Source organism: Cryptococcus neoformans (genome assembly GCF_000091045.1).
Source record: "Cryptococcus neoformans var. neoformans JEC21 chromosome 10 sequence".
Classification (NCBI taxonomy): domain Eukaryota; kingdom Fungi; phylum Basidiomycota; class Tremellomycetes; order Tremellales; family Cryptococcaceae; genus Cryptococcus; species Cryptococcus deneoformans.
The window spans coordinates 494,978-506,983 of record NC_006679.1 but is presented as its reverse complement, the minus strand read 5'-3'; the positions used below and the strand labels follow the sequence as shown (position 1 = coordinate 506,983).

General features: G+C 47.9%; 5 protein-coding genes and 1 non-coding gene across 6 annotated transcripts; 4 read left to right on the top strand and 2 right to left on the bottom strand.

Annotated features, from left to right (window-relative positions):
* Positions 1-26: 26 nt before the first annotated feature.
* Positions 27-1,771, bottom strand: CNJ01740 (dolichyl-diphosphooligosaccharide--protein glycosyltransferase 48 kda subunit precursor, putative). The gene is made up of 6 exons (XM_567349.2): positions 1,583-1,771; positions 1,425-1,535; positions 813-1,380; positions 620-764; positions 333-568; positions 27-275 (listed from the first exon to the last, which is right to left on the bottom strand). Exons 1-6 carry the CDS (start codon positions 1,728-1,730, stop codon positions 77-79), a joined length of 1,407 nt encoding a protein of 468 aa, XP_567349.1. The 5' UTR covers positions 1,731-1,771; the 3' UTR covers positions 27-76.
* Positions 1,772-1,925: 154 nt separating this feature from the next.
* Positions 1,926-3,773, top strand: CNJ01730 (hypothetical protein). Its single transcript, XM_567348.2, has 5 exons — positions 1,926-2,101; positions 2,154-2,411; positions 2,466-3,090; positions 3,138-3,289; positions 3,336-3,773. Exons 1-5 carry the CDS (start codon positions 1,980-1,982, stop codon positions 3,685-3,687), a joined length of 1,509 nt encoding a protein of 502 aa, XP_567348.1. The 5' UTR covers positions 1,926-1,979; the 3' UTR covers positions 3,688-3,773.
* A 210-nt stretch (positions 3,774-3,983) lies between these two features.
* On the top strand, positions 3,984-6,907 carry CNJ01720 (endosome protein, putative). Its single transcript, XM_567432.1, has 5 exons — positions 3,984-4,097; positions 4,326-4,937; positions 4,989-5,125; positions 5,175-6,606; positions 6,664-6,907. Exons 2-5 carry the CDS (start codon positions 4,630-4,632, stop codon positions 6,782-6,784), a joined length of 1,998 nt encoding a protein of 665 aa, XP_567432.1. The 5' UTR covers positions 3,984-4,097; positions 4,326-4,629; the 3' UTR covers positions 6,785-6,907.
* Positions 6,908-7,052: 145 nt separating this feature from the next.
* Positions 7,053-7,155, top strand: CNJ01710. Its single transcript has one exon. It is a non-coding gene; the product is annotated as a tRNA-Arg (tRNA).
* Positions 7,156-7,404: 249 nt separating this feature from the next.
* CNJ01700 (conserved hypothetical protein) lies at positions 7,405-11,021 on the top strand. The gene is made up of 13 exons (XM_024657960.1): positions 7,405-7,750; positions 7,791-7,854; positions 7,905-8,018; positions 8,067-8,119; positions 8,166-8,279; positions 8,323-8,752; positions 8,798-8,899; positions 8,937-9,628; positions 9,675-9,791; positions 9,833-10,348; positions 10,398-10,448; positions 10,499-10,592; positions 10,645-11,021. Exons 1-13 carry the CDS (start codon positions 7,500-7,502, stop codon positions 10,963-10,965), a joined length of 2,919 nt encoding a protein of 972 aa, XP_024513615.1. The 5' UTR covers positions 7,405-7,499; the 3' UTR covers positions 10,966-11,021.
* Positions 11,018-11,854, bottom strand: CNJ01690 (metal ion transporter, putative). The gene is made up of 3 exons (XM_567346.2): positions 11,607-11,854; positions 11,427-11,538; positions 11,018-11,372 (listed from the first exon to the last, which is right to left on the bottom strand). The coding sequence occupies exons 1-3, from the start codon at positions 11,686-11,688 to the stop codon at positions 11,219-11,221; spliced, it is 348 nt and encodes a 115-aa protein (XP_567346.1). The 5' UTR covers positions 11,689-11,854; the 3' UTR covers positions 11,018-11,218.
* Between the last annotated feature and the right edge of the window lie 152 nt (positions 11,855-12,006).

The following is a 12,006-nucleotide window of genomic DNA, read 5'->3' as shown; positions in this document are numbered from 1 at the left end:
CAACTTCGTCTGTCTCCAAAGATCTAAATACGTCCAGCACTGCTGACGAATCCTTATGTATTGCATGCGTTACAGTCTACTCGGCCTTCTTCTTTCCTTTTCTGTCCTTATCTACCTCTCCCAAGGACAACCAAATGGCAACAAATGCTAAAAACGTCACACTAGTGCTGATGGCAGCGATGTAATAAGGCCAAGCGCCGGTAATGAATCGCGGGTACTCGTCATGTCGCAAAGGGACAACAGAAGCGGTAGAAGATGTTCGGATGTAACTCCATCTGTTAGGAAGATCAGTCTGCGTTATCAGAGCAGGGGGGGGGGCAAGAATGACTTACCCAGGACGCCAGTACTCAACGGCGAACTTGAACACACCATGTCTGTCAGGGGCGATAAATCTTGCCTTGTATGTTGTGGCATCTGCAGAGCTAGACGACTTGTCTTCAATCATAGCAGTGCGAATATGAGGATCGAGCATGGTGAAGTCCATTTGGATGTCATCTGCGTAGAAAGGACCCCAGGAGGAGGTGCCATTTCCATTGGTGACATGTTGAGCAAGAGTAAGAGAATAAGTCTAGGAAATGTCAGCAAAAAACATCTTCTGCAACATGTGTATAAAACTTACAATGTCATCTTTCTTTGTATACATCTCTCGAGGCTCAGTCTCGCCCTCTCGAAAATGAGTAGTGGACACGACCTTGATGACCCCGGTCTCTTGGAAAACCCATTTGGTAAAATCAGTAACGAAAGCCGCATTACCAGTCTCGACTCTGCAAAGGATCAGTGCATGGGGGGCAAGAGATTGTCTTGAGACTCACTTTTTCCCATCAATGGTCTCGACTGTTTGGCCCCAATATTTGTCACTAAACACTTCACCGCTACCCACAAAACCAGCCCTGGCGTTATCTCTGGTCTGTAAAGCGCTAACCAGACTGGCCTTCTTGCCCGTCTGCAATGCATCCTTGCTCTTCTTCCCATCTACAGCCTTCTCCCTTTCAATTTCATCGGCATTGAGGATTTTGTCTTGCCCAATGTATGACTTTTTAGGTGCATGGAGAACGTCAATAAGGTAAGGGTTCAAACCTGCCGAGTGTACTGTACCGGAGGGATAGGCGATGGGCCCACCAGTAAGAGTAGTGTCAGATAAAACGGCACCGTTTGAGACAGCGCATTCTGTAGGGGGGAGTAGCACGGTAGAAGCGCTTTCTCCAGAAGGATGAGAGAAGGAGTCGATGAGAACGAGATCAGAAGGGATAAATTCGAGGTCGTATTCTCTCAGGTGTTCTCGCTGCACTTCAGGAAGCTGTGGGGAGAGAATATAGAGAGCATTAAGGCCCTTGAATTGCGAATCAAGGATGGCCTTGGGTGAAATGGAGGGGGAGAAGTCTATCGCATATCAGCATGGCTATTGTGAATGATGAAGGTCTTACTCTTCGCTGTAGGAGCGAACATGATTAAATGATCGTACTGCGCTTCTCCAAACTTGACAAGATCGGCGTCTTTGGATTCGGGCTCCTTGAATGTAAGCTCAAACCCGCGCTCTATTTCGTCGTTAGTATATCACATCATGTGTGAGGAATTTTCGTACGTTGTAATGAATTCCAGAATTGAGAATAGTCATCCTTGGTTACTGCGGACTCGAGCACAACCAATACTCTGTCGCCTGTCGCTGAACGTGCAGAGACGAGACCAAAAAATGCCACAAAGGGCATAAACAGCATGCTCGAAGTCCTCATGGCTGCTTTTTCTTGACTTTGTATGGGTGTTTGAAGAGTACACTCTGAAGTAAAAGGGAGCACGGAATTGCTGCTCCCACTCGCTCGTCGCCTCCTCGTCGCTGCGGTCGTGACGTGGAGAATAATTACGTAAATTCACAAAGACGCGTCTGTCATGTTTGTCGTACGCGTTCGGTTTTTCGACCACCACGCATTCTTCGCTTGATTTTTATTCGCTTTTCTTCTATTAAATCATTTATCACCATCGTTATGTTCAGAGCGAGCTCTAGGCACACGACAAACACTAATTCGTCTCCTGAAGTCAAACTCAGCAAACGGAACTCCACTGCAAATGGCGTTCCCAGCGCGAGGTATTCCTTTCGACTCAACTTGTACGTCTAGCGCGTCTTGACATATAGTCGGAGCTAAATAACTTCGTTTTAGTTACGAACGACCGCCAGCCCTAGATATAACACTTGAAGAATTTGAGACATGTGCCATATCCCGCCTTCGGGTTCTTTCACATATCGAATCACTCTCTCATCGATCATTACCCTACGCCCAAGTGGCCAGTGGAATCGCGACTTACGCGAAGACGCACTTACCACTGTCCAGTAACACTGCGAGAAACGTCAACCTTGATGATGAGAGGCGCAGGGATGAAATCGGTCATTGGGTTTTGAGGCTGGCATTCTGTCGGAGGTGAGTCGCACGTAATGTGAGCCAGGATCAGTGGCAAATGCTGACGCATATCAGTCCTGATCTTCGACAACGCTTCGTCCGCTCAGAATTGGCGCTATTTAAATCCAGATTCGAAACAGATGACAAGAATGAGCGTGCTGCATTCCTCCGGTCGCTTTCCTTTAACTATGACACTGTTGGCGAAGATGAGAAGAAATTTCTCAAGGCAGAGCTTCAGCAGATGCTGCCCAAGGGCTCCAAGGAAGATGCGATTTCTGAGACATGGTTTAAGGTCCCATGGTATACCGTACCAGACCTTGTCGGTGCACGACGTGTGTTAGTTAAGGGTGGCCTTGCCTTTGTTCCCCAGTCCCTTCAGCTATCTCTCGTCCTTCAGGTCTTTGCCGATCGTCTGGAGAAGGCGCTTGAGTTTACAGCGAAGAATCTTCCAAGATTAGACGAGGACGAGCGTCTTGGACCCGTCATCGACCACCTCGCATCGTCATTCTTGTCTGGTATAGGCGCCTCTGACTATCAACCGTCAGATGAATTGGGCGACGGAATGACCGTCACAGCCGACACCATTGACGATGTCGCAAGAAAACATTTCCCACCGTGTATGAGGCATTTATATGAAAAGTTGAAAAAGGATCATCATTTGAAGCACTGGGGTCGCCTGCAGTTAACATTGTTTTTGAAAGTAAGTATTGTCTATTTTCTTGCACAACATTTACTGACCAGCCGTAGGGTCTTGGTCTGCCATTAGATCAAGCGATCCTCTTCTGGAGACGGTCGTATGGAACAAGTATGACAGATGACAAATTCAATAAAGAATACAGGTATAACATCCGTCACAGCTACGGGCAGGAGGGTCGTCGAGCCAATTATCCTCCAAAAAAGTATGTCATTTGCTTTACATGCACGAACTGGACTGACCGCTTGCAGCTGTCAACAAATTCTTACTCAAGATCAGCCAGGTACCCAAGACGCCCATGGATGTCCCTTCAGACATTTTTCTCCCGAAAATCTTACAACTTTCCTTACCAACACTTATCCCGACCACTTTTCTCGTACTTCTCCCGAAATGCGAGATATCCTGGATAGTGTCAAGGCAAGTCACTATCACGTAGCGTGCACGAGAGTGTTTGAGGTTACGCGTGGTGTGAAGAAAGGGGAAGGGCTTGGGAATGGGGAAAGTGTCAGTCACCCCAACAAATGGGCGGACAGAAGCCGGGAGTTGGAGAAGGAAGTTCTGGATGGAATAAAGAAGAAGGAAGAAGCCATGGATGTTGACTAAGACGTAAACTGGTCATTTGTCCTTGATTTGGTCTCTCGTCAATTATATTGTATCTGTAGTCTTCTTTCCATGCACTTTCTGCTCTCGTAAGCTCGGTTGCAGGTTGGCTGTCCCCGACGCACTGGACGACAGAAGAAGAGTTCGTTGGCTTGACTGGCGGGTTGCATCGGAAGGCGGGATCAAATGACGGAAGCAGCTGAGGGTGGCGAGAATGGCTTGCGCATCTCTTGGAGATCTCGTCGCTATGAGGGCCTGCGCTCCACCATACTAAGTTCCCATCTCCTATACTCGAGCTACTGTAATATACCGGAACACCAAGCATACACATCCCAGTGGACCATCAAATAGTTTCCGATTGGATATAATAGCATCCAAAGAACCTAGTGAAAGATTATTGCTGGCGACAGTTGGTGAGTGGCCACTTCCTCGCCTCCCCGATTGCGGATCCACCCCGCCTTTTGGCTCTTCGTCAGCATTGTAGAACCATCGTTAGGAAGTCGGGTTCTGGCGGACATACAAATCCATAATGGCTATCGACCGACAAGCCACAAGCATATTGTTGTATAGCGCGCAGACGAATGCTGTGCACACCCGACGCATGTTGTGGTCGAATCGCTGACTTGGTCCTGTTCTCATAGATTGTTGGACCCCGCAACACACATAAATACAGATTTCATTTTATCCTTCCAGTCACAACGACAAGGCTCAGCAACCTACCGGAGAAAAGAGCAGTCCTCAAATATCGCAAATTACAAGTTCCTTTCATTCCCTCTCACTATCCATCCTTCAACCCTTGTCTCTTGCCCCCACTCTCACATCACAACTTCATTTCAGTGTCACAAAACACACGGAGCGTCTGAGTTTAGGTAATCCTGCCTCGCAAAATAAACTGCTCTGTTCCTTGAGGATCAGCTATTTGAGGTGCTGCAGTTAAGCGGATATATGGTTAATCCTATTTCCACTCGCAGTCTTCACCTCTATAAATCTGTAAACCCGATCACAAAAGTCACCAAGCTTTTATACCAATTTCAAACAACCGCGCACTCTCGGAACCATCTGGTCAAAATGGATCAAGACCCGTGGCATCCAGATTTACCCAACCCCACTCGATCAGAGAATGATAATGGAGGCGGTGTCTCAACGTTATTACTGGTCTTCATACCAGTACTAGTGGTCGTACTCACTGTACTGGTAGGAATGGTAGTATTTTTGATAGTTGTGTTGTATGTACGTCGGAAGAGAGGCATTAGGTGAGTATTTTCTTATGGAAAGGTGTCCAAATGGAAGTTGACGGCCGTCAGATTATTGGAAGATGGCGGGCCATTAGATTTATCAAAAGGGGACGGCGTTGTTGGGGAAGGTGGTGTAGAAGGTGTGGAATCTAGATGGTTGGAAACGGTAGACCCGGAAGTTCGGGAGGCGTATAATCGTGCCAAGGGTAAGTTGATTGTTTTAACTTTTGAGCCGAAGACTGATCAACGATGTAGACTGGCAGTCACAATACCCTCCTACGTCCATCCCCACCGACATTACTCTTTCTCAGTTCCTGTCTATTCAAGAAAAGGGCGTCTCGGCTTGGGCGTTCGAGCCAGATTATGAAGACAATCTTTCCCTTTACGTGCAATCTCGTACGGAAATTACATTCTTGGCGGATGGTCCTGGTATGCCCGCTCGCGAGGGAGGTGGTAACAATGTCATGGCAAACTTACCTCTTCCCAAGCTCAACGAAGTGTATTATTGGGAAGTCAAAATGTACGACAAGCCGGTTAACACCGAGGTCGCTATTGGTCTCGCAACCAAGCCTTATCCATCGTTCAGGTTACCTGGGTGGAACAAGTACTCTGTCGCGTATTTTGCTTCGGACGGGTTCAAGTCGCACAATTACCCGTTTACTTCAGCTTCTTATGGGCCTGCCTTGGCTGAAGGTGACGTCCTAGGGGTGGGTTACCGCCCTCGAACCGGCACTGTCTTCTTCACTCGCAACGGACGTAAGCTTGAAGATGCTTATACCGGTTTGCAACGGCTCAATCTGTTCCCGACCGTCGGTGCTAATGGGCCTTGTACATTGCATGTCAACCTTGGTCAAGCGGGTTTCGTGTTTATCGAGGCAAACGTGAAGAAGTGGGGTTTGGCGCCAATGACTGGTACGCTTGCGCCTCCACCTGCTTATGGAAGCGAGCGAGGATCCATCTTGCTTGAATCAGGTTATGGTACGCCAGGTGCTGCGGTTGCTGGAGGAGCTGGACGACCTAATAGGCACAGTGGCATGGGCGCGCTGCTAGAAGCTGCTCGGAATAGGGGCACGTCAGGTCCGGGACCGCAGACACAGAGGACAAGGAGACACAAGCATAGGGATCACCGGGTACTTCCTACTGATCCTCATGTTTCCAGCCCTCTCCGTCCAATGGGCTCAGAGGCCGATTCTTCAAGCGCCGGTGCCACTCCTTCCTCTCCCTCTCCCGCTCCTGGTTTCTCTTCCTACGTTTCACCTACCGACAGGCCCTCTTCTCAAACTCGCGTCCCTCCATTTGTCATCTCTTCATCGTCGTCCTCCGCTTCCGGTTCTGTGGATGAGGGTGATATTGTCGATGGGGAAGACGAAAGCGCCACCACGCCTCTCGACGCCGAGTTAGATCGTGAGCAATCACCTATCGAGCATAATCCACCTACACCCAATCTTCTCGACATTTCAATGCACAGCATTCGAGGTCAATACTTTCCTAGCCAGTTCACTTCTCCTCAAGACCCTCCTGTTTCTCACTCTGTCCCATCGCCAGCACCAGGTCCTTCCAGATCAAATTCCGAATTTCCGCCACCACCAGGTTACGCTCCACTCGACCCACATGTATATGCAAATGGGTTACCGGCAGACTTGCCGGAAGACATGGTTAACCAGGCTATCGCTGCGATGAGCGAAGCGTGAGTCTTCTTTGCCCTCGTAGCCGCTGCTTTTGCTGGTCTGACTTGAACTTGCAGTGAGGTCCAACAAGCACAGACTGAGGCGCTCCCACAGACACAAGGAGGGCAGTCAATTGAGGAGAGTGGTGAAAGGTCTCAGGGACAAAGAGTGCTCGGATGGATCTTTGGTCGGTCATAAGAAATTTGGGGTTTCATTTCCTTTTTTCTTCATTCATCCGGTTCTTCTCTTTAAAACAAATATTTTGCTTTTGTTGATATGTCTAATTGTTCAAGAAAGGGATTGTATTTTGCACGAGATGCAACTGTTTGTCTATCTTCTATATGCATTTTGGAGTGGCGGCTGCAGAATTGTGCACGGTAGAGTAAAAATCTTTTAACTTTTAGTTGGTAGGACAGAAGATTACTCTATATAGAAGAGGGACAAATTATTTTCGGAAAATTAAGGAGTCCGCGTAGCACAGTGGTAGTGCGCTTGACTACGATCTTGTCCTTTGTAAAAGTGACTAGGACGACATCAAGAGGTCGCGATTTCGAATATCGCCGTGGATTTTTTACATTTCACTTTTTGGGCTGAGGTTTCGTATTTGGCACAAAAAGAATGCAAGAAGCCTTGCAGATACATCCGTTGCATAGACAGGCCCCTGCCTAGATCTCTTTGTGCAGACGGACGTTGAGATGTGAATGAGCCCTGCCTACAGAACAACAACATACACTTCATTGCCGCTGTTGTTGCGAATGAATTCGTAGTCACCTCCACTCTGTTCTCTGTCTGTTTGTTTGTTCCTCCACCTTTGCGCATCATATTGTCGACTGCCGATTTCATCAGGGAATTGTACTCATTCTCATCTATTTCACTTACATATTTTCAGGAAGTATACAATGCGCACCTAGCCATGTCCTACGTGCTGTCTCCATCCACTCTATCCCCGGTTTCTCATGCCAACACTCCTGCGACTCCCAGCCTCTCTCCATCTCCCTCACCAAACACTCAGCACCTCCTGCGTCCCTCCTCTAGTGGCTTGCTAATACCTACTGACAGGACTCAAGATGTTTTAGAAACCAAATGGCTTGGTATGCTAGGAAGGTTGAGAATTGAGCGCGAGGTTATTCTGAAAGGATATGCGCTGTACAGTTTGAGAAGCTGGTGAGTTTGAAACGTCCGCTGGCGAGAACTAATGGGGCAGGTTTTTGTCAAGGACACACTTTGCGCATACCATCGTCACACATACCGGGAAGCCCAATGATCAAGTGCGTCGTGTTCACTGATACGGGATAGACCTTTGCCAACCTTTGCGTAGATATCGGCCTATTTCCTCGTGCCTTCCCCTGAACTATCAGAGAGTGAGGGCGATGAGGAGATAGCCAACGCCATTCAGTTTCTTTCGTCCGAGACAAGATCACAGCCACGTAGAGTATGCCAATCTCTATAGTCATGGACCACTCGCTCACTACCTTTATAGACCGAGCTGGGCTTTTTGTTGGTGACCAGTCCTTCCGCTTTCGGACAGGATGTGTACGTTGTCTCTGTCCGACTTTGAACATGGCTAATGAGCAGAAAGAAACCCTGTTCCAGGAGGCGATTTCAGAGTGGCAAAATCATACATTGTTGTGAACACAGGTTTACGAAGATTGGGATGCGGAGGTCGAGCCGTGCTGGGGCTGGAGCCACCCATGTACGTATTTCCGTTAGAGCGCAATCAACTGACATCACTCTAGAGCGGCTCTACGGAGAAAGTTTCACGACTTGTACCGCGTTCCTGTCCCCGTCCACTCTGGTCCGATGTTTGTTAGAAATTCCTCCCCGTCGACGTCGCCTACGCGAAGACCATCTATATCTATTTCATCTCACAGCATACATTCTACACACCCTCATGTTTCCCCGCCGTCTTCTATTCGATCACCAGTAGCAAATGGCCATGACATAAATTCGGACCCATTCACATATCTCGTCATCGAACTGGTCAAACTCATTCAAGCGGCTTTAGCACTATGGGGCATGTTCCAAGACGTAGGAGAAGATATGCATGGACGTTTGATCGGGCCTGGGATGGAAGTTGATGGATTATTCTGCGACGAGACGAAGAATGCCATCTCCAGGTGGAGAAGGGAAATGGGGATGGAGCATGAAGAAAGCTTGAAGATTGAGGTACGTACTTCTTTGCCTTCCAAAACGTGTACTGACCCAAAGTAGAAGGAGACATCTGGAGGATGTATTGACCCCAAGACGCTATCTTCACTACTGAGCTCAATCACCAGCATTCACTATCAGTTAGATGCTCTAGATGTTGAACGAGTAAGTTGCATTACAAACTACAGGACTGACGGTGTAGCTTCCAAAAGATCCCTTCTCAAGTATTGGACGTACTCTCAAAACATGGCTCAGCTACCAAGAAAACGTGAAATCGGGCACGGATTCTCCATTTTTCTCCGTTCCTTCTATCCGAGCTTTGTCTCAACATTATCTTTCTGATCGATTGCACAAGGGAGACCATCTGCGGGTACAACGTCTACTCACAGGTGTGGCCCAGACAGCTAGTCATTTGTCGGCGAATCTGAAAGGTGGCGGTGGAGAAGAGACTTCGCTTCGTTGGAGGGAACACCACCTTCGTCACCGTCTAGATGAACAAGAGCTTGAAGATCCAGGTATGGTAATGATCATCCCTGACGACGAAATTGGCAGCATTGCGCCTCCCGACGCAATAACAACCCATCTTGAAGCTTACATCAAATGCATACTAAAAAGTAAGGAGAAAGAGTGGGATGTCATGGGCGCAAGGCGTATAGCAGAGCTATGGAATGGGAGTGTTGCAGATAGCGTTGAAGGGAGAAGAAAACGGCGTGGGACGCTGACACTCGGTATGGGTAGAAGCGGGATCCGAGAAAAAGAAAGAAGTGTGCTGCGGAAAAGGACAACGAGTCGGGATGATACAATGAGAGAGGAAGAAGGAGACTTGAAGGGAACGATCAAAGAGTTTTCTGAACGTGCCGGACAGGCATTGAGGGGAGGTATGGGTATTATGTCGTGAGTCTAATGTAATTTGCAGATTTAAACGCTGATTATGGGCTAGGAGGAAAGGAACGGCCTACGAAACATCAGATTCCGAAACTGGAGGGCCTAGCCCTGGTTCTCTAAGGACGACTTTGATGAGAAAAAAGCATGGGCCTGTACCGACTGTCATCGAACCGTGAGTTTACTTGAATTCTCTCGTTACTGATATCCTGGTAGCCCTGCAGAAGATGAGGATCACCTCGAACCTTCATCTGTTTCACCATCAACATCCACCCGTCATTTTTCCGCCCAACTTGCACCATCTCCTTTCTCCATTCCCTCCAAGCCTAATTTGCTTTCCAATACCTCTCGAACTCTAAGCCGTGCTCCTAGCGCCCGTCCTCCCACTATCATTATACCTTCTGGTAACGAGTCCGACGTATGGTCTCGTGTCAGTGGCTATCCTGGCAAGAGTCCTGGGGAAGAACGTTCAGATTTGGATCTGGGGCAAAATCATGTAAAAAACAATAGGGCAGGAAATGTCGGTGGTAGAGGGATGAGTAATGCTGTATCTAGACCGGCGTCTGAAAGGGCGATAGCGTGGCGGAACAAAGGGCGATCAACTGTGATGTTGAGGAGCAGTAGTGACGGCGCAGATGTGGCTCTAGATGAGACGGGGATGGAATGGGAAGTGCAAAATCCCCATGGAACAGGAAAACGGGAGGAGGAAGCGGTCAAACCTGTGGTGAGAAGGTGAATCATGATGTAGATATGGACGAACGGAGGCTGATGGCCAGTACAGACATTCTTTCAATGATCTGGATGATTACAAGGGTGCTCGAATGCTGTCACCGTGAGTCAAGTTCCAAGACATGTTGACTTTTTGCTGATGAAAACCACCAGACAACATCTTCAGATAGATGTGGAGATGTGTTCGGTCGTCCTGGAATTACGAGAAAAGGAGCGCCAGCTTGTCCAGAAGGTCAAGGACGTCAAGGTAGGCTCTTTCCCATATACATTACAGTCTGGTAGCTGATATCGTTGGGCAGGCGCTAGAAGAAGCAGTTTACACTGCGGCCTCCCAACTTGCGCAGGCTTCGCGTGCCAGACATGCTCATCTTGAAACTCTGAAATCCCAAGCAGAGATTTTGTGCGCATCCCTTCAAGCCTTGAAAACGGAGGAAGATCCTGAAGAACAGCTACCTTACGATCGCTTCCATTACTATCTAAGTGAGGAAACGCATCGAGCGGAGTTATTGGATGATTTGGGGAGGTTGAAAGAGATGTGGGAGAATGTGAGGAAGGAGGGTGATGAAAGAAGGAGAACCGTCGAGAGGAAGGATATCAAGAAGAGCTGGTGGTTCTGGTAGTCAAGCTTAGCCCAACTGAATGTAACATATTATTGTATGGACTATGTCATCACGTGGGAACAATAGCCTAATGGAGTTGTGAATTCATACAATATCAATAATGATGTGTTAATGAGATGTGCTAATGGAATTTCTTTTTCTATGGACGGGATGTTGTTGTCCTGTATCAGTCGCTCTGCTAACAGTTGCACACTAACACACCCGATTGGAGTTGAAATGCTGCAAAGGAAAATGACAAGTGCAGCCATAGAGTTTATATGCGATGTTCGGAGGAAGGAGGTTGAGGGACATGAGGCGGATTGGAAAGGGGAGCAGTGGTGGTTTGTGTTGAAGCAGGAGGGAGGGCAGAAGGATCCACAACATCTCCCAAACCAAGGTTCGCCATGTCGTCTCGAGCCATAAGGCCTCTAATCATCGTGTTAGCCCCGAACATAGCACAACGATCCCTTTGAACCACTCACTTGTCCATCCTGCATTCAAGATATTGTTTGGAGAATAATCTGCATTTACCATTATCGTTGGCATTCTCCTTCATACATTTGAGATATGAAATCATGAAGGCTTTGCATTCGCCTGAATGCATTAAATATATCAGCAATCTGTTTTAATATGACTTTAAGGCATATTAAATTGATACTTACCGTCATGATCTAAGGGGAAGGAGCCTCGAGCAGGGGGACTAGGCTTGAAGACATCTGCAAAGCCTGGTCTTCCGAATGACATGGGGAAGGATTGGCGGTCGAGTTATTGGGCAGTTACTGCGAGTGATTGACTTGCGAATATCTCGATAGCGGTGGACCAGTACGTGCAGCGGCAGATAAATCAAGTGCGGTTCGAAATAATTTGTTGCTGAGAAACCGACGACGGACTTAGAAGAGTAGCTTGTAAAATCCGAATTGAAGAAAACCAGGCAAGCGAAGACGAATGAAATGATGATGCAGGCTGCATGTGTTCCGGCTCAATCCGAATTGTCGAGTTCCACCACGAGTAGTACACATAGACTTGCTTTCCATTTTCTCTGGTACATGCACATTGCCTTGC